We start from the raw sequence: 20,528 nt of genomic DNA on the forward strand, positions 1-20,528 counted from the left end.
AACCACTGTATTTTTAAACTAGGTATTAGTTTACTGAAAATTCTATTGACTTGCAACCCGAGAGTCAAACTCAAAAATATATTCAGTAAAAGTGAGATTATGCAACAATCGACATTATGTAACCTTTGATGGTAGTACGATAATATAAGTTATATCCGCCCGGATAGCGACCACCATACACAAGGTGTTAAAACTCGCCACAAAAAGTTATTACTATTAGTATAAACTCGCCACGGCTAATAAAAGTGTGTTGCGTTCTGCGATCAGCCTGTGTATATCCGGTTCCAATAACCCGGCGTAATCTTGTTTATTGCGTGAACTCTCACATCATTGTCTATTACGTGAACTCTCACATCATTGTCTATTACGTGAACTCTCACATCACTGTCTATTACGTGAACTCTCACATCATTGTCTATTACGTGAACTCTCACATCACTGTCTATTACGTGAACTCTCACATCATTGTCTATTACGTGAACTCTCACATCACTGTCTATTACGTGAACTCTCACATCATTGTCTATTACGTGAACTCTCACATCACTGTCTATTACGTGAACTCTCACATCATTGTCTATTACGTGAACTCTCACATCACTGTCTATTACGTGAACTCTCACATCATTGTCTATTACGTGAACTCTCACATCACTGTCTATTACGTGAACTCTCACATCATTGTCTATTACGTGAACTCTCACATCACTCTCTATTACGTGAACTCTCACATCACTCTCTATTACGTGAACTCTCACATCACTGTCTATTACGTGAACTCTCACATCATTGTCTATTACGTGAACTCTCACATCATTGTCTATTACGTGAACTCTCACATCACTATCTATTACGTGAACTCTCACATCACTATCTATTACGTGAACTCTCACATCATTGTCTATTACGTGAACTCTCACATCACTATCTATTACGTGAACTCTCACATCACTATCTATTACGTGAACTCTCACATCACTGTCTATTACGTGAACTCTCACATCATTGTCTATTACGTGAACTCTCACATCACTGTCTATTACGTGAACTCTCACATCATTGTCTATTACGTGAACTCTCACATCATTGTCTATTACGTGAACTCTCACATCACTCTCTATTACGTGAACTCTCACATCATTGTCTATTACGTGAACTCTCACATCATTGTCTATTACGTGAACTCTCACATCACTATCTATTACGTGAACTCTCACATCACTGTCTATTACGTGAACTCTCACATCATTGTCTATTACGTGAACTCTCACATCATTGTCTATTACGTGAACTCTCACATCACTGTCTATTACGTGAACTCTCACATCATTGTCTATTACGTGAACTCTCACATCACTCTCTATTACGTGAACTCTCACATCATTGTCTATTACGTGAACTCTCACATCATTGTCTATTACGTGAACTCTCACATCACTATCTATTACGTGAACTCTCACATCACTGTCTATTACGTGAACTCTCACATCATTGTCTATTACGTGAACTCTCACATCATTGTCTATTACGTGAACTCTCACATCACTGTCTATTACGTGAACTCTCACATCATTGTCTATTACGTGAACTCTCACATCACTCTCTATTACGTGAACTCTCACATCATTGTCTATTACGTGAACTCTCACATCATTGTCTATTACGTGAACTCTCACATCACTATCTATTACGTGAACTCTCACATCATTGTCTATTACGTGAACTCTCACATCACTCTCTATTACGTGAACTCTCACATCATTGTCTATTACGTGAACTCTCACATCACTGTCTATTACGTGAACTCTCACATCACTCTCTATTACGTGAACTCTCACATCACTCTCTATTACGTGAACTCTCACATCATTGTCTATTACGTGAACTCTCACATCACTATCTATTACGTGAACTCTCACATCACTCTCTATTACGTGAACTCTCACATCACTCTCTATTACGTGAACTCTCACATCATTGTCTATTACGTGAACTCTCACATCATTGTCTATTACGTGAACTCTCACATCATTGTCTATTACGTGAACTCTCACATCATTGTCTATTACGTGAACTCTTACATCATTGTCTATAACGTGAACTCTCACATCACTATCTATTACGTGAACTCTCACATCATTGTCTATTACGTGAACTCTCACATCACTCTCTATTACGTGAACTCTCACATCATTGTCTATTACGTGAACTCTCACATCACTCTCTATTACGTGAACTCTCACATCACTATCTATTACGTGAACTCTCACATCACTATCTATTACGTGAACTCTCACATCACTCTCTATTACGTGAACTCTCACATCATTGTCTATTACGTGAACTCTCACATCATTGTCTATAACGTGAACTCTCACATCATTGTCTATTACGTGAACTCTCACATCACTATCTATTACGTGAACTCTCACATCACTATCTATTACGTGAACTCTCACATCATTGTCTATTACGTGAACTCTCACATCACTATCTATTACGTGAACTCTCACATCACTCTCTATTACGTGAACTCTCACATCATATTCTATTACGTGGACTCTCACATCACTATCTATTACGTGAACTCTCACATCACTATCTATTACGTGAACTCTCACATCACTGTCTATTACGTGAACTCTCACATCATTGTCTATTACGTGAACTCTCACATCATTGTCTATTACGTGAACTCTCACATCACTATCTATTACGTGAACTCTCACATCACTATCTATTACGTGAACTCTCACATCACTGTCTATTACGTGAACTCTCACATCATTGTCTATTACGTGAACTCTCACATCATTGTCTATTACGTGAACTCTCACATCACTATCTATTACGTGAACTCTCACATCACTATCTATTACGTGAACTCTCACATCACTGTCTATTACGTGAACTCTCACATCATTGTCTATTACGTGAACTCTCACATCATTGTCTATTACGTGAACTCTCACATCACTATCTATTACGTGAACTCTCACATCACTATCTATTACGTGAACTCTCACATCATTGTCTATTACGTGAACTCTCACATCACTCTCTATTACGTGAACTCTCACATCATTGTCTATAATATCTATATTTAATTAAAAAATTTATACTGTACTATTATAATATATCCGTTTATTATTTCAAACCAACGGCATTCCAGTTGGATGTCACGGTTTATTTGGATTACTGACTGTAAATATTATATTATACTGTATTGACTCTTGAAGTATTTAAACATATATATCACTATTGTCTGGCTGGGCCGACTTCTGAGAAAATATAGATTTATCTCAGCCTGTTATTCTCCTCTTGATACATCTTCTTGTTAAACAGAAAACGCGCGTCTGTGACCTGTCTTCACCGTCTATCGCCGACTTATACAAATATGCAAAAAAAACTTTATATTATTGTTATTAGACTTGAATGAATGAATAGAATAGTGGAAATACGCTAATGAAAATTTTATCAAATAGACAAAGATATCAAAATTTATTTGCGTCTTTCCAAAAATATTTAACGTTGATTTTATTGTTCATTGAAAACGGTGCATTTTTCAACTACTTCAGAAAACAAAAAGTTTCTCAATTCGAAGCATATTTTAATTATTATTTTTTTAAATATTTGTTAATAATATGTAAAGCTGAAGATATTTTTTACATGGGAACGACAAAGTGAGCCCACTGCTCCTGTTGGTAAGTAGACTGGGGTCCAATAGAATGTCGACTGACGACGAGATACTTACTCTCGGCAGTCGACACAATTATGCCGGCCTGTTGGAAACGAATTAAAAAGCCATGTGTCATCTCAATAGTACTTAGATAAAGTTACATAGACGTGGTAGGTATTAAAACTGAACCGGTGTAGTTGAAGTCAATTAATAAAATAAATCTCTAGACGGAAGTGTTGCGGTGATGAATTAATTCCTTGGATTCGTTTATTTTTAGGCAAGGTTCAAATTGAAAGAATTTGAGTAGATACTATATTAATACTTACCGATCGTAAATAAGGCACTATTAGCAAGATACGTGTTGTAGGCTAAACTCTTAATCACGTAGTTACGTGAACAGAGGTGGTGTAAAGCATAATATAATAGTATATATATATATATATACTTAGTCTGGCCATAAATACTGTTACACTTAATTATAAAAAAATATTACATTTGAATTTCGAATCTGTCATTTTTATACGATTGTTCATTGTGTTTTCTCATTTTGGCGCCAATACATTGTAAAATATTTTGCGATATTAAAATGGTGTGGGGTGATAAAGAGAACCGAATCGCTGTGATAGCATTACACAAAGTAGGTATGGAGCCAAATGCAATTTTTAAAACTCTCCATACACTTGGTATTAGTAAAATGTTTGTGTACCGGGCTATTAATAGGTACAATGAGACCTCCTCTGTTTGTGACCAATTCGAAGAAATCCTGTCCGAAAGCAAAAGATTTTATCTCGGGAAATGAAGATAGCACCTAGAACCATGTCGCGTATTTTAAAAGATGACTTAGGACTTGCAGCCTATAAGAGACGCACTGGCCATTTCTTAACTGATAATTTAAAGAAGAATAGGGTGGTAAAATCGAAACAACTACTGAAGCGGTACGCAAAGGGAGGTCACAGAAAAATTTTGTTTACGGATGAGAAAATTTTTACAATTGAGCAACATTTTAACAAACAAAATGACCGTATTTATGCTCAAAGCTCTAAGGAAGCTTCCCAATTAGTCGACAGAGTGCAACGTGGACATTATCCGACTTCAGTGATGGTTTGGTGGGGTGTTAGCTATGAAGGAGTGACTGAGCCATATTTTTGTGAAAAGGTATCAAAACATCGGCACAAGTGTATCAAGATACCATTCTTGAGAAGGTAGTTAAGCCCCTTAACATCACCATGTTCAATAACCAAGTATGGTCCTTCCAGCAAGACTCGGCGCCGGGTCATAAAGCTCGGTCCACGCAGTCTTGGTTGGAATCGAACGTTTCGGACTTCATCAGAGCTGAAGACTGGCCGTCGTCTAGTCCCGATCTTAATCCGCTGGATTATGATTTGTGGTCAGTTTTAGAGAGTACAGCTTGCTCTAAACGCCATGATAATTTGGAGTCCCTAAAACAATCTATACGATTGGCAGTGAAGAATTTTCCCATGGAAAGAGTGCGTGCTTCTATTGATAACTGGCCTCATCGTTTAAAGGACTGTATTGCAGCCAATGGAGACCACTTCGAATAAGCTTTTTATATTTTTAATTGTTTTATATTTATGTATTAAACTGACACACTGTAAAAGTAATAAATGTTATTTGCAGTTAACAATTTTCTTTTTTCTTTATTACAATATTTATGGCAAGACTAGGTATATATATATATATATATATATATATATATATATATATATATACCTTTGCTATATTCTTTCAAGTACTGCTTCAAAACCGGCCAAATGCTCGTCCTTGCTGCTATCCTTATTATCAAGCCGTCAAAAATACTTCCTAATAACTCTCACATTGGTTTGAATTCTATTAAAACAATCCGGGATATATATTTATTATGGTTATCTTTTATTTTCATCTAAATTATACAGGAGAATTTTGCAAAATATATTTTAGTCTTTTAAGAAAGAAATTAATTAGGGAACGGTGAAATTTTCCTTCACCCCGCGCGGCTGGTACTCTACGCCAACGAGCCTAGGATAGGTCGTGGCGCTGCTTCGGCTCGTCGCTGGCCATGACCGCCTCGCTGAAGACTACTATGACGCTGCTGCCTCCAGATCAAGTCAGGTATAACTGGAACATATTATACACGATATAGCGGATCATTGTCAACAGTATTAAAACTTAAAACAATCAAGTTTACGAAAACGTCATTTTAATGTAGTAACGGTACTAACAGAATGAACCTTTGATTGATTTTGGATGAAATTTGAAACACAGATAGATCAAGGTATGTACAATATAGGCGATTTATATCTCTGAAATAGGACAGTTCGCAGAGTCTACGCATTAACTGCGGCGCGAAAATATTACAATTACTGCAGTTTGCGGCACACCATACACCGCGTCGTTCAGAACTCGCGTAGCGTGCCCTAGCTAATTTGCTACACACGTTGAGTGTATACATGTTGCCATTTCAAGCACTACGCCAGTCAGGCTCACACAACAGCTATGTGCGCATCGGCTACGCAAAACACAGCGTGTTTTAGTTCACTTTTGTAGCGCGGTAGTCGTGTTCTCACGTACCTGTGTAGATATTATTTTAAGCACATGCAGCATGTGATGCTGACACTGGAATTGTACATTTGAATATTCAACAGTCAATATAATAATATCAACACGATACAAGCATACGCGGTAATCCTTGAACGATTAATATAGATGTAATTGCTATGAAATCCTGCATATTTTCATATAAAATTTAACAGTGAAGCTCGGAGTCCAGTAACCGAAATTGTCCACAACATACAATTAAATTTACTAAATTGGAGTTGCAAAATAATCGGGTAATTTATGGCTGTTTTATAATATATAGGGTAAAAATTAAGTATTGTCTCATTACGTATATAAGTCAAGATTAAATGACTATCAGAAGAAATATTTCGAAATAAGTCTTAAGTATTGACGATAGAGTTCAATTCGTCCTTTAATCAATTATTCATTATCAATCAGAACATAAGGAAAAATTTATAACGTTACTCATTTCCCACTCCAATCCAGTGTCTTCGAGGCGCCGCTTTTCAGTCGCACCCTTGAGGACTGTGCTCCGCGTTAACCGGATGTCGTTGTTGTTAAAACCCTCATTAAGGGTGCCGGCGTTCGTGACATTAGCTGAGTTACCTAAAAATATATATAATAATTATAAGCTGACACAGCACAACAAGATGAACGAAAAATATATATAAGTTAAATGTATTAACTTATTTTTTTTTTATTGGTTAGAATGACGAGACGAGCTTGCCGTTCGCCTGATGGTAAGCGATACGACCGCCCGTAAACAGTAGAAACACCATCCAACACCATGAATTACCAAGAATTGTTTGGTATTCCACTGCGCTCGCTCTTCTGAGACGTGGGATGTTAAGTCTCATTATGTCCAGTAGTTACACTGGCTACAATGTTCTTCAAGCCGGAACACAACAGTGACTACACACTGCAGCTTGGCGACAGAAATAGACATTGCGGTGGTACTTACCCATGCGAACTCTCACATACGAGAGACCTATCATCAGTGACATATTCTGACCTGGTTCTTTTATAGATTTGTTCAAAGGCAGTGTAACTAGTGCAAAGTATTTAATCATAAAAGAAGTAAAATATTTGCTTCTAAAGCCAGAGTATTATTTCATATATTGCTTTTGCTTGCGGCCCCGCACGCGTAAATTATTTTTAAAAAGTGACTTTTAGCCCTAAGTAGTAATGTAGTTTCCTATTAATAAAAAAAATCGGTTTAGTAAATCCTGAGATTAGCACATTTAAAAAAACAAACTCTTTAGCTTTATATATTAGTATGGATAACAATTATTGTGTTTGTCATAAATTTTAATGCCTCGGTGGCGTAGTTGTATTTCATGCGCGGTACAGCACCGTTCTGAGATCCTGGATTCGAATCCCGGGTCGGGCAAAGTGATATTTGGGTATTTCTGCTCAGTATCGCCCGGAGTCTGAAATGTGCACCCGATACAGTGATAGGCTCGCCCCCTATCTCATCATGGGACGGAATACATATGGCGAAGTGTGGGTGCACACTGTACCAGTTACGCCTCTGCCTACCCCTTCGGGGATAAAAGGCGTGAGTGTGTACATTCTAGGGATCTCAAAGTAACGTATTTTAAAGTATTTTAAAAATCACATAAACAATTTGAAATTTAAATTTATTAAATCATCATCGACGTGGAATAACACTGATTTTTGGGTAGTAACTTCATACTCGTATCGCTGTTAAAAAAAAGTGAACGCTGCGTTGCATTCCGAAAACTAAAGATTCATAATTGTGACCTTTTTTTGTATCAATCATAATGTATAATTTATTAGTAATCAAACATTTTTAAAACAAGCTTTTAATGAGGTGAAAAACAAAAAGAAAAAAATACCGTTTCGACAAGTTTTTACACCAAAGATTGATTAAATTTAGATTTAGTGTGAAGTCACGTAGCTAATTATGCATTGTCAACCATATTAAACTTATATGCATTATGTATCTTAATCGTTTAAGAATAACTGGTTTAAATTCATTTGCAAGATTTGACTCTAAATTTGCAAATACTGCAAGTTAAATAGGAGCAAATAGTTTTACAATGGCATTTTACTGTGCCTTTTGTGATAACCAAAAAGGTATGAGATTTTGTTTTCATTTAAATAGAAGAAAGGTATAGAAGATAACTACCACAGGTTCTCAAATCAGGCTGACCTTGTGTCTTGAGAATCCAATTAATATAATATGTCTAAACTACGTGTTTTTTTAATTCATTATTAATGAAAATCTAATAAACGAGTATAAGGTACAAACCCTTACCAACTCTATAGTATTTACTTATAAAGCCTGCGCTCACTATTATTGTAAATTTATTTATACCTCACATTAAATACGGTAAGGGCAATGAAATACTAAAAAAAAGTGAATTTGGCCACCAAATTCTAATACTATTTTAGTTGTTTAGTAACATCTATTCCAAAGTTTTAAGTGCATCGTAGAAGAAAAAATATATATGTACAGAAATGGAAAATTTTTGAAATATACTGTAGATTACTTACTGGAAAAAACATTAAGGGAGTCCGAAATAGACGGTGGTACAAACGGATGTCCCCCATCACTAACAGCTAAGAGAACACCCAAAAATAACGTGATCACACGACCGAACCACCACGCGGCCATTTTAGAGTGACGAATGATGCTACGGTGCCTTTGGAAACTTGAAGCTTTATATAGGTAACTGAGGTGAGCCCATAATAATATCAGCCCTGTATTATATACTGTCTCACTGTTGCGCATAGGCCTCCTCTACTACTGAGAGGGATTAGGCCTTAATCCACCATGCTGGCCTAGAGCGGATTCGCAAACTTCACACACCCTCGAAAATTCATATAAGAGAATTTCTCAGGTATGCAGGTTTCCTCACGATGTTTCTTACGTTACCATTAAAGCAAGCGATAATTCAGAAAGAACACCCATCATTTTAGAAAATTCCAAGGTATCCTTAGGATTTAACCATGCTGACATTCGGTCTCGGCAGTCCATTTCGCATGGAACTAGGATATCGCCTATAGTCTTGTTTATCAATGCATAATAAAATATTGCCGTATAAACAAAATCTTAAGTCAATTTGGACGCATGGAATCTGACTCTGGGTCTGTACTAAATTTAACTGTATTCATAAATGACGACCTCCATCGTGATCTTAAATATAATTCGTCAGGCAACTCATCACAAGTTTGCAAAAGCAACGTCTACATTCGTGATAACACAAACATTGGGCGGAGACTAAAAATTAATAAATAATAACAGCAAACAAATAATAGTATCAGTGCAAAGGATAAAAAATCTTGACATTGAGTGATACGGGGCGTAGCGAACATGCTAGAAGGTTGAACCTTTATGGAGTCCTTACATAAAGTTAGGATTTTTATTAATTCACCTCTAAGTTCTCTAAGTTCTGTAACAACGGTCAAGCGCACGGCAATAAATAAATAAAAGATCCTTTTAAATTCTCGGAATTGTGTACCGAATACCTACACCGGGTCAAGTTGAGGGTATAGATAATCATAAATAAATAAAACATTTTGTTAATTAAAATTTAAACATATTTATTTATATGCTATCAAGTAAATGTCAGCTGCTTAGAGAATATTTTATTTTTTGAACAATACGGTGGTATTTATATTTTATGTATAACTAGCTTCCGCCCGCAACTTTGCCTGCGTGGATTTCGGACTTCAAAAATGGAGCCGGTCGCGAACGTTCGAGAATGTTCGTTTTACGAAGCTACTCGCTAGGTGATTCGCTAGCCTCTAGGTGCCAAGCAAGCCGCCTGCCTGTGCGTTCGCGACCTTATATATATAGAAAAATAATCCTTATAGCATGATTCAGTATTCACGCATGATGGCTTATTATTAGCGTATTTCATGTATAACTTTGGTGTTTCTATACCGAGTTCTATGATTCTTTTTATGGAATATTTAATAATGTTAACTTTTTAATTAGGGATGACTGAGAGTGTTATAAACGTAAGAGTAGACAAATATAATGAGAAAGCTTCGAACTGCTAAGCTATCGGGAGTTACACGTGTTATTGTGAGTCAACCATAAAAGATAGACATATGCTGTCGTGGGATATTTTTTACATAATTTTAAGGAGAACATTTCCGTCATACATGATTTCTGTGTAGCTATAACCATTAAGGTTGCACACGCGACGGAAGTTTAAAAAATGGAGTAACTTCTCCCGTTTTCCCAACATTTCCCTTCACTGCTCTGCTCCTATTAATTGTAGCGTGATGAAAAGTATACTATAACCAGCACAGGAGTATGACAAATTATAATTGTACCAAGTTTCGTTAAAATCCGTCGAGTAGTTTTTGTTTCTATAACGGTTATACAGACAGACAGACAGACAAAGATTTTACTAATTGCATTTTTGGCATCAGTATCGATCCCTAATCACCCCCTGATAGTTATTTTGGAAATATATTTCATGTACAGAATTGACCTCTCTACAGATTTATTATAAGTATATAGATATAGAAGAAGAAGATAAGACAAGGAAAATAAAAAAAAAAACTCGCCATGTTATAAAATAAAAGTATTACAAATAAACTAAGAACTTTTAATTGAATGTCTTTGTATTCCTCTAAATAATATCACGACATGTTCACGGATAAAACACATCTACGACCAAAACTATTAATTCCTCGTGAGTTTGAAGCGTAGCAAATAACCGTCATTTTCATGAACGAACCCGAACGCTTTTTTCGATCTATTTTAAAAATGGACCAATCAGAACGAAGTGTTTCTGACATGCTTACATATTAGTTATTTTGATTGGTTCATTCGTGGAATCAGATTGAGATTGAGATTGTATTGAAAACAGATTAAATTTGTTAAATAACCGTAAGTGACTTGAGGAATTAGCGTTTAAATTACTTAAATTATGCCGTCTTCCAATAGTTTACCTCTAGAAATTCTGTTGGAGTTAAAAACAAATATAATATTAGAATTTCATGAGTTTGCAGTGCTATCAAAAATTGTTTGTAGCAATTGAACAAACTCATCAATAATATAAGGATAATCGTTTTATTTCAAACGCACTTATCAGTTACCACGAATGAATAACATGAAATTAATTTTATTAAGTACGTAACTATTCCTTAGTTCATTATATCAAGAAAGGCATAGTAACACGTAAGAAAATCAAATAATAATTTTATTGTATGATTTTCAAAATAATATTCCAATAGATGGAAATGAGTTACGATGTTGTCCTTCATAAAATCATAGATTAATATTAATAGAGTATGCATAAAGGTAATTAAAATATTCTCTACATAATTACAGACGTTAAATAAACTTTAACGTGAGATAATGAACACGTGTACTTAGCCATTGGAATTGTTTTAGTATTATCATTTGTATGTTTTTTTACCCGTTATTACGTCATTGCTTTCGATTATTTGCGAATAGCATATATTGGTTTATTTGGTATGGAACCAAGCGTTGTCGGAGGAGATTTCTCGCTGCCAGCTGTGGGGCCATGGTCCATGGTCAACCTCCGGAAGTCCACTTTTGCGAGTCTTTTACCTCAGGAGGGGCCGCATTAGCCAGTACCGCGCAGGGATAGTTTCGGGCGATTGCTAGACACTTTCGTCAGGAAACCGAACAGGAGCTTTAATTGTCACCGTGCTGGTTTATATTTTTTCATTCTGGCAAGACAAAGTGACTGCACTGCATCTAGTAAGCGCAATGCCGTCCAGATAAAGTTTCAAATGGCAATAGATGACTATCTCGTACCATTCGACAGAATCATGATGATCTATTAAAATGCTTCTTCACGCTACGACAGGAGGACCCAATATTATTGAAAGTTTATGGTATTAAAGACTAGGTCCGGTGTATTATAGAAAATGTATAGTTTTAAAAACGATTATTACGAAAACTTATTTTTAAACAAAAAAAAAATGCAATTAGCCTAAAACGGCGTATTCTAAATAACACGACACTAATGACGAAACATTTTTATTAGTAATTAGAAATTTAAAAAACACTAAATAAATCTTTGAGTTACTTTCAAATAATAAAATTAATTTTAACAAAAAATTAAACCGTCTTCAAAAACCACTCCAAACCAAAAAATAATTTCACATAACAAGTATATATTGGATACCAATTTTGGAGTCAGTGCCTAATTAAAATTGCTAGTTAAGCTAGATAAATACATTAACGAATATACGAAAACAATGTGCTGCCAGCGTACAAAGTCAGCAAGTCAGATCGTCACTGGAGATAAACACATCGCCGCAGCACAGCAAATGGAAGCTATTAAGGAAATATTTAAATTTGTGAACTGTACGCTACCCAAATTCTTCCCCTGTTACATATAGCTGGTCAAATGTGGGTGTATTACACTCCCTGCCTCGAAAAAAGAGGAAATAAAAAGATGAAACACCATACATGTGCTTGGTATTACACCTTTCACTGTGTATGTCTGTTAGTAGTACACGCAAACCTACTCTTTTTTATTGATTTGAAAAAAAATTAGCTCATAGATGGACTATGCAACAAATATAGCTAACTAGCAATTTTAATTAGGCACCGACTCCAAAATTGGTATCCAATATATACTTGTTATGTGAAATTATTTTTTGGTTTTGAGTGGTTTTGAAGGCGGTTTAATTTTTGTTAAAATTATTTTTTTTGCTTTTGTGTTAGTAAAAAATAGACCGTCTCAATGGCATAGTTGTGTTTCGCTCTCGATACGACTATCGCGCTGAGGAGTTATACCTCTGAGGACCACTGAAAAGGGGAAAAGGTGTGATGCTATATATATGTATGTAAGAAGTAGATTCGAGGAAACCTAACGCAAAAACACAACTGATATATTTGGCTCACAGTACAACTATCGCGCTGTGGTGTAACACCTCTGCCTACCCCTGAAAAGGGGAAATGATGTGATGCTATATATGTATGTAAGAAGTAGATTCAAGCAAACCTAACGCAAAAACACAACTGATATATTTCGATCATACTACAACTATCGCGCTGTGGTGTTACATCTCTGCCTACCCCTAAAAAGGGGAAAAGGTGTGATGCTATATACATATATGTATGTATGTAAGAAGTAGAGTCAATTAAACCCAACCCAAAAACACAACTGATATGTTTCATACACAGTACGACTATCGCGATGAAATGTTACGCCTCTGCCTACCCCTGACACGGGGGAAAAGATGTTATGCTATATGTATAAGTATGTGAGAAGTACAGTCAACCAAACTCAATGCAAAAACATAACTAAATACGTCACAGGAAAGCTAAATTCGCGATTTCGTTTTCTTGGACGACATAATTATTCTAGTTTTTATAATTTTAAAACCAAACTACCAAAGCGATTTTGAAAAAAAAATTATGGGACCTATCTGGAGAGAAATTCTTTCGAATAAAAAATAATTTTCCAAATCGGTTCATAAATGAGCGAATTCTGAGGTAACAAACATAGAAAAAAAAAAAAATAAAAAAAAAAAAATTCACGTCGAATTGATAACCTCCTCCTTTTTTTTGAAGTCGGTTAATAAGTAACAATTCGTCGCTGTCATATCAAAATTTTGTATGTTTGGTTTTTTTCAAAAATAGAATGCGTCCCTTTATATGTTTACAAATTTCCATGTACTAGTTACATCTGTTTTTAATGATATTATGGTTGAATAGACACAGTAACCGCGGTGATAGCCTAGTTCAGTGTGGAACGGACTACCGAGACGAATGTCCGCAGGTTCAAAACCGAAAGGCACACCTATGACTTTTTTTAAAAAAATATGTGTGTATTGTTTGTGAATTATCGCTTGCTCTATCAGTAAAGGAAAATATCATGAAACCTGCATACCTGAGAAGTTCTTTATAGGAATTACGAGGGTGTGTGAAGTCTACTTATACGCACTAGACCAGCGTGGTGGACTAAGGCTTAATCCCTATCAGTAGTAGAGGAGGCCCGTGCCCAACATTGGGACAGAATATAATACAGGGCTGATATTATTATTATTATAGACACAGAAAAATTATGCCATTTCCTAAAAAAAACCTTTTTACATAGTGCAAGAAAAAAAAACAGTTTTTGTGTTTCTTGAAACAGGGTAGTTAAACCTACAACATATTGATATTACAGCAACAGATTATTTTTTTCCTCATTTTCGCATCGGTTCTAAGCCTTTTTTTGTACTAAAAACGGAAATTTACGACAAAAAACAAAATAAAATATACACACACACACATCACGCATTCGTCCCCGAAAGGGTATGCAGAGGCCCAACGAGGGCACCCACTTTTCGCCAAGAGTGTTCCGTCCCGTGATGTGATAAAGGGCGAGCCTATCGCCATATCGGGCACAAATTCCAGACCCCGGGCTGATACTGAGCAGAAAAACCCAAATATCACTTTGCCCGACCCGGGTTTCAAGCCCAGGACCTGAGCGCTGCCGCACCGCGCATACAATACAACTATGCCACCGCGGTCATAAAATTTATGACAAACAAAATAATTGTTATTTGTGAAATGCAGACCAATTCAAAACAACGATTAAGCCATTAAACAGATGTAAATTCTAATGTCCAAGTTACTATTTATTGCTCTTTGGTTTTTTACTGACAAATTTGCAAAATTCCAGTCATAATGCTCACCTGCGTTGTATAATATATAAAGCTCCAACCTCCTATATCCACCGCAACGTGACTCGTCCCTCAATGTCAAGATGGCGGCGTGGTGGGCAGGTCGTGTGATCACGTTCTTTTTGTGTGTCCTCTTAGCCGTCGTTGAGATGGGAACTCCGTTCGGATTCCCGCCTATATCGGAGTCTTTTAATGCTGCTTCCAGTAAGTAACCTATTCCTTGTGCCTATATTTTATTTTTAAGGGTTTATATACTAGCATATCCAATATTATTTCCCGTACCTCAAAACGGTTGTCGTATTGCTTACGCTATACAATCACTGTACCGCCTGGAAAGTCAATTTAGTCATCTATCAAAAGTAAATCATGAAATAGCCAATCGCTTTTACAACTTTATTTAGGCATATTGTGTAAAATGTGAAAACATTGGCATTAAAACAAGGATCAAAGGATATTCCTTGTCGTTTGAGAATATAAAATATTAGTATTACACGGTGAAAACACAAACGTAGGACGAACCATAACAAAAAATAAAAGTTAGTTGTAAGAATCGAACTTTGAATAGAGAATGCTTCCGCATTTCAAGCTCTTTGTTCACTAGATGCTGTTTAAGAAATACCTACACATAGATTCAGCACTAAATGTCAGACATTAGGTACGTCTCATAATGATAATTATTTCATTTGCATTGGACTGTCATCCTGCCATTGGCAGAAATAAAGAATAGGAAACCAGTCATGATACCAGAGAAACCTGTTGAATTCTCACCTCGTAATAATTAATAATATAATGAATATATTCTAAATCCCCTAGTGTTATTGATTCCCATTAAATTTAACAAGGAGTGTGAATAAATATTATATTATTTTATTTTTACAGAGAATTCAGGCAATTTGATGAATTCCGGCACCTTAAACAAGGGTTTTAACAACAACAGTGTCCGGTTACTTCGGGAAGCGGCTTTCAATAAGGAAAATAACGATTTCGAGTTGATAATGGGTAGGTAATATCATCTACTATTATTTTTATGAGTATCAACACGCTAATAATTTATTCAATGCAACAAATATAAGAGCGACAGTTGTCTAGTTGGGTGTGGAACGGACTGTCGAGTCGAATGTCCGCCAGTTCGAATAACAAGGGCACGCACCGCTGACTCTTCTAAAGTTATGTGTTTACACTTTGTGAATTATCGCTTACTTAACGGGGAATTAAATCATTGTGAGGAAACCTGCATGCTTGAGAAGTTCTCTATCGGAATTTGGAGGGTGTGTTTAGTCTACCAATCCGTACTGGGCCAGCGTGGTGGACTGTATATAATACATGGCTGATACTATTACTATTTTATTATTAACAAATGTAACATTTAATAGAAAATGCAAGAAATTAAATTAAATATTTAAAAACAATAATTTCCTAGTGAACTGTCTAGTTTTACAACAGCACCCTCATAATTTAAACAAAATTCTAGCCATGGAAATCATTATTTTAAAATTCTGGTTTAGCATACTAAAACTTCAGACACAACGCGACGCTGTACAACTCGCAATCCAAGAATCAAATTTTAAACATGATCGACACAATTTAGGTAAAAGCTAGATGTAATCGGAGAATAGGTACTCGTTGGGTTTCACTGCTTAATATAACAATATGTTTTACTGTCCATCTCGGCAGCAGTGTAAACAAGACATCTTCAGAAAGTATAATCTACAGTATATATGTTCGGTCACTACGAGAATAAACTCGCGAGCTTAGTAAATACTAGTTATATCGTTATGCTATAACTAGAAATTTTATAACATTAAGCTGCATGTGTTCCAGTGTTACCCAACCGAAAGAAGCGGCAACCAGCGTTAGAGAAGTCTCCAGTGCGTCGATCACGGTCGGCGAGCATCCAAGGCGGCGCCACTGAGCCGAGGATATGATCAAATCCCGCCTGCCCCGCGCCACGCTGTGACGCTGTAATACGTGCGATTTCTAGTTTAGCTTTTAAATTTAATTTGCATCGAAATCAATTATTGACTGTACTGGCGTTAATGTTTGCAACAGGACCTTTGTTCAAATGCCTTCCTGCTTTATCGTGATATATTAACATGTCCGGTAAAGATTTTATATACGTTAATACACACAATTTTAAAATAGGCAATATAATAATAAATACATATTAAAATCCATTCAGACTATTTTATTTACAACGTTCTATTCGGTATGCCTGTATATTATAAGTTGTAGTGTACATTTTATACCAAGTATGTACTTTAGGTATATATATGAGAGAACGGTAAAACAGACAAAGGGAGCTACTGGTGTGGAAACCGCGATTAATAGAAGCAGTGTAGGGCGCCGCACGATGGACCTATTACTTGAAAAAAGGCGATAGGTAGTCTGAGGATACGTGCTGCTCATGGCTGAGATACTTGGCTTTCACTTGAGGAGGAGTATGTTTAGCAGTGAACGATGAGCAGCTAACCAAAATAAAACTACTTTTTAAATTATTATTTTATCCCGACCGTTCGAAGTTTTTGCAGCATTGATGGTCACGGGATGGACTGAGGTCGTCCGAAAATTCAAAGTTACAATATCTACCTGCATGATAAGCTGATTCATTGAATGATTGACTCCATTGCAATGGCAGAATTGTTTAAGATGACATTTAAATAACTATAGGTTTTTTATAGGCCAGGGGTAAGTTGCCACGGGGGATTAATTGAGGGAAATTAACTTTTTTTTATTTATTAGCTTTCTTACTAGCGTGTTAAACATGATTTCTGTCATTACAAGCACTATAGATTTTTTTAAACGAGCAGCATTTTTCCCTATTTAGAAGTGTATATGCTCCATGTCCTAATAGAGGATAAACGCCCTTATGCTCAGGAATATACACGAAATAGTTCAACGATATTGAATACAGAATAAAAGACAAAAAAATCCAAATATTTTTAGAAAAAACTAATTTAGGCTTAATTACTTAATTACTAAAGTTTAAAATTACCTTTGAGAAATATACTTATTACGAAAAAAGAAGTAGTTAAGGTCAGTCGGGGGAAGTGCGCCATAAAATTTTCATAGCTGGATTCAATGCAAAATAATTTCTTTTTGTGCTGACTTAAGAAAGTAATTTTATTAATTTAAGAATATTTGGTATTTTGTGATAACAACCTATTGCCATTCAAGAAAATCGGACCATAAATTAATAATATTTTGCTCAAAGTAAAAAAAAATGGTAGAAGGCGCACTTGCCTCCGGAAATGGGGTAAGTGCGCCTGTGTAAAAAAAAACGCCAATATGAAACATTATAAAGAAAACACTCATTTTAGTCCATAGAGAAATCAGTTTTACTCGCATTGCTCTTGGATAATTTTTAATCACTCAATATTATAACAAACTATGGCTGTCAAATCAAATTCGGGGTAAGTGCGCCATATATTTGTAAATCAGGGCTGCAAAACATTTTACAATTTTTTTTTGCTATATTTAGGTATTAATATTAGAGTTTTGTGTGCGGATATGTTGGAATAAAAAAATTGTTGCCCTAATACAAAATTCATTTTATTTCTAAAAACAAAAAAAAAAACATACAAAAATGTAGGAATTAACAATTTTGAATGCGTTATAACTCAACTACTTAGAATTTGACCTTATGACATTTGAAATGTTTGAGTTGCATTATAACCAGATAACGTGCCTCTTCACGTAAAGTTGCTCCAGACCAAAGTATTTCAGTTTTTTTTTTGTAAAAACGAATTAACTAATACGCCCTTTTATTTAAGTCGGCTCAAAACAAAATACCTTGAGTACAAAAATTATGCTGTTAAGTATAACATTTTAATAATAATAATTCATATTAATCAAACATATGCTCGAAAAGGTTGGTTATATATGGATCAGGGGCAGGTGCGCCATACGATTATTAACTGTGGCGCACTTGCCCTACTCGACAATTCTGAGATACATTTTTTCGCATTGCTAAAAATCCTTTGTTTTAGTATATCGATGGGTCCTATGTATATGGGCCAAAATGCAAAATTACAACTTTACAGGAGAGGCTTCCAAAGTTAAAATTTACTATAACTTTAGATTTATAAATCCGAAGTTTATGAAATTTTGCTTGTTAGCTATGACAATTATCCTCCTCATTTATATTATAGTATTTTATATATACATTTACCGGTTTTTTTTTAACGTCACATGGGCCCTTATACGATAGTTTTTGTTAAAAAAAAACACCCTAAAAGGGCCATTGTGCCATATTGGCCATTATACGCGTATTACGGTAATTAGCATAAATTACATATTTTTTTTATTTTCCACCCATAAAATCAACTAACAATTGAAGTAGTTAATAATTTATAAATAAAAATAAAAGATATTAGGATATTTAGTTATTTATGTCACATTGACATTTATACGTTGTAAAATCTGCTAACCTATTGACTGAGTTTTCAGATAGATCATAAAAAACACACATTAGTTTTATTCATTTATTTAAATAAAAATTTAATTTGCCTTATAAGTACACATATGGACCCGAAATCAGTCTTTTTGGTATTTTAATGATAAAAATTACCAGCAAAAAAAATATAAGAAGGAAACTGTTACTGAAGATCTTAGTTTTATTAACAAAACTACGTACTTCACGTTATTATTTTCTTAATAAAATTACAAAAAATAACAAAAATAAAACCTTTCTGATGTAAACAAAAAATATCTCTGTAAGTAATATAATCAAGTAATAAAATTATCAAAATCAACGTTAATGGTAAAATTTACTAGTAATTCTTAATAAGTGTTTATTAAAATGTCTTCATTATCGCTTTCATTAATAGTCACAATGTCATTAGATGCTATTAAATTTTCATAATAACTATGGTATACCGGTGGGATAATATTTTTTCGACATAAATCAAGCAAGTCTTTCTTCTTGGAAGGTTGTATTGGTAATAGCTGATTGTAACATAGTTGCAGAGGAATATCAGTTGGTCTATTGGCAATTTGTCTTCTTGTTTGTACTGGGTGATCTAAGATATTAATATGATTTTCAATAGCATCTTCACTACCCAAATTATATTCATAGTATAAAACGTACGGTTCGTCTCGGCTTACGGAATTTGTTTTATTTTAAACCAACGAATTTTTTGTCCTTCTGAGTTTTTAGTCCAGTTAAACTGAGTATTTGTCTGCATCTTTTAAAGTCATAAATCATATTCTTAAATTCGTCTATGACGTTATAAGGACTTCCTTTTGATTTCGCCCATCGAATCAATGAGCTCCACTCAGAGGGTGTATAAATATTCTTATATTTTGAAGCTTTTTCAATGGTGGCATGTATGGAGTCGCCTTCATTCTGCGTGTGGCCTACTTCAAGAAAAGTGTGGTTTACATTCAAATTAAACTGTTTAGCAGCGTATAGATACATAAAAACATAATCCTGTTTCGGTTTTGGCCAGTGCAATTGTCTGACCAAAATCTGAAATCGTCACAACCTTCTTGACTTTTCAATGTAATAATATTATAAATACAGCTCGCTATTTCGTTCGATCCCTTCATTGCAATTTGTTCATTCCATAAGTAACAGGTACCAATTAACTTACTAATATCGAAGACTGATAAGTTATGTACTTTCAACCTTTTGCTGTAATAAAATAGACTAATTTCA

General features: G+C 35.1%; 2 protein-coding genes across 2 annotated transcripts; one reads left to right on the forward strand and one right to left on the reverse strand.

Annotated features, from left to right (window-relative positions):
* Positions 1-5,572: 5,572 nt before the first annotated feature.
* LOC115453642 lies at positions 5,573-8,895 on the reverse strand. Its single transcript, XM_030182357.2, has 3 exons — positions 8,756-8,895; positions 6,701-6,841; positions 5,573-5,794 (listed from the first exon to the last, which is right to left on the reverse strand). Exons 1-3 carry the CDS (start codon positions 8,874-8,876, stop codon positions 5,682-5,684), a joined length of 375 nt encoding a protein of 124 aa, XP_030038217.1. The 5' UTR covers positions 8,877-8,895; the 3' UTR covers positions 5,573-5,681.
* Positions 8,896-14,812: 5,917 nt separating this feature from the next.
* Positions 14,813-17,046, forward strand: LOC115453639. Its single transcript, XM_030182355.2, has 3 exons — positions 14,813-15,076; positions 15,752-15,871; positions 16,694-17,046. Exons 1-3 carry the CDS (start codon positions 14,956-14,958, stop codon positions 16,795-16,797), a joined length of 345 nt encoding a protein of 114 aa, XP_030038215.1. The 5' UTR covers positions 14,813-14,955; the 3' UTR covers positions 16,798-17,046.
* Positions 17,047-20,528: the final 3,482 nt, after the last annotated feature.

Source organism: Manduca sexta, chromosome 15 (assembly GCF_014839805.1).
Source record: "Manduca sexta isolate Smith_Timp_Sample1 chromosome 15, JHU_Msex_v1.0, whole genome shotgun sequence".
NCBI lineage: Eukaryota > Metazoa > Arthropoda > Insecta > Lepidoptera > Sphingidae > Manduca > Manduca sexta.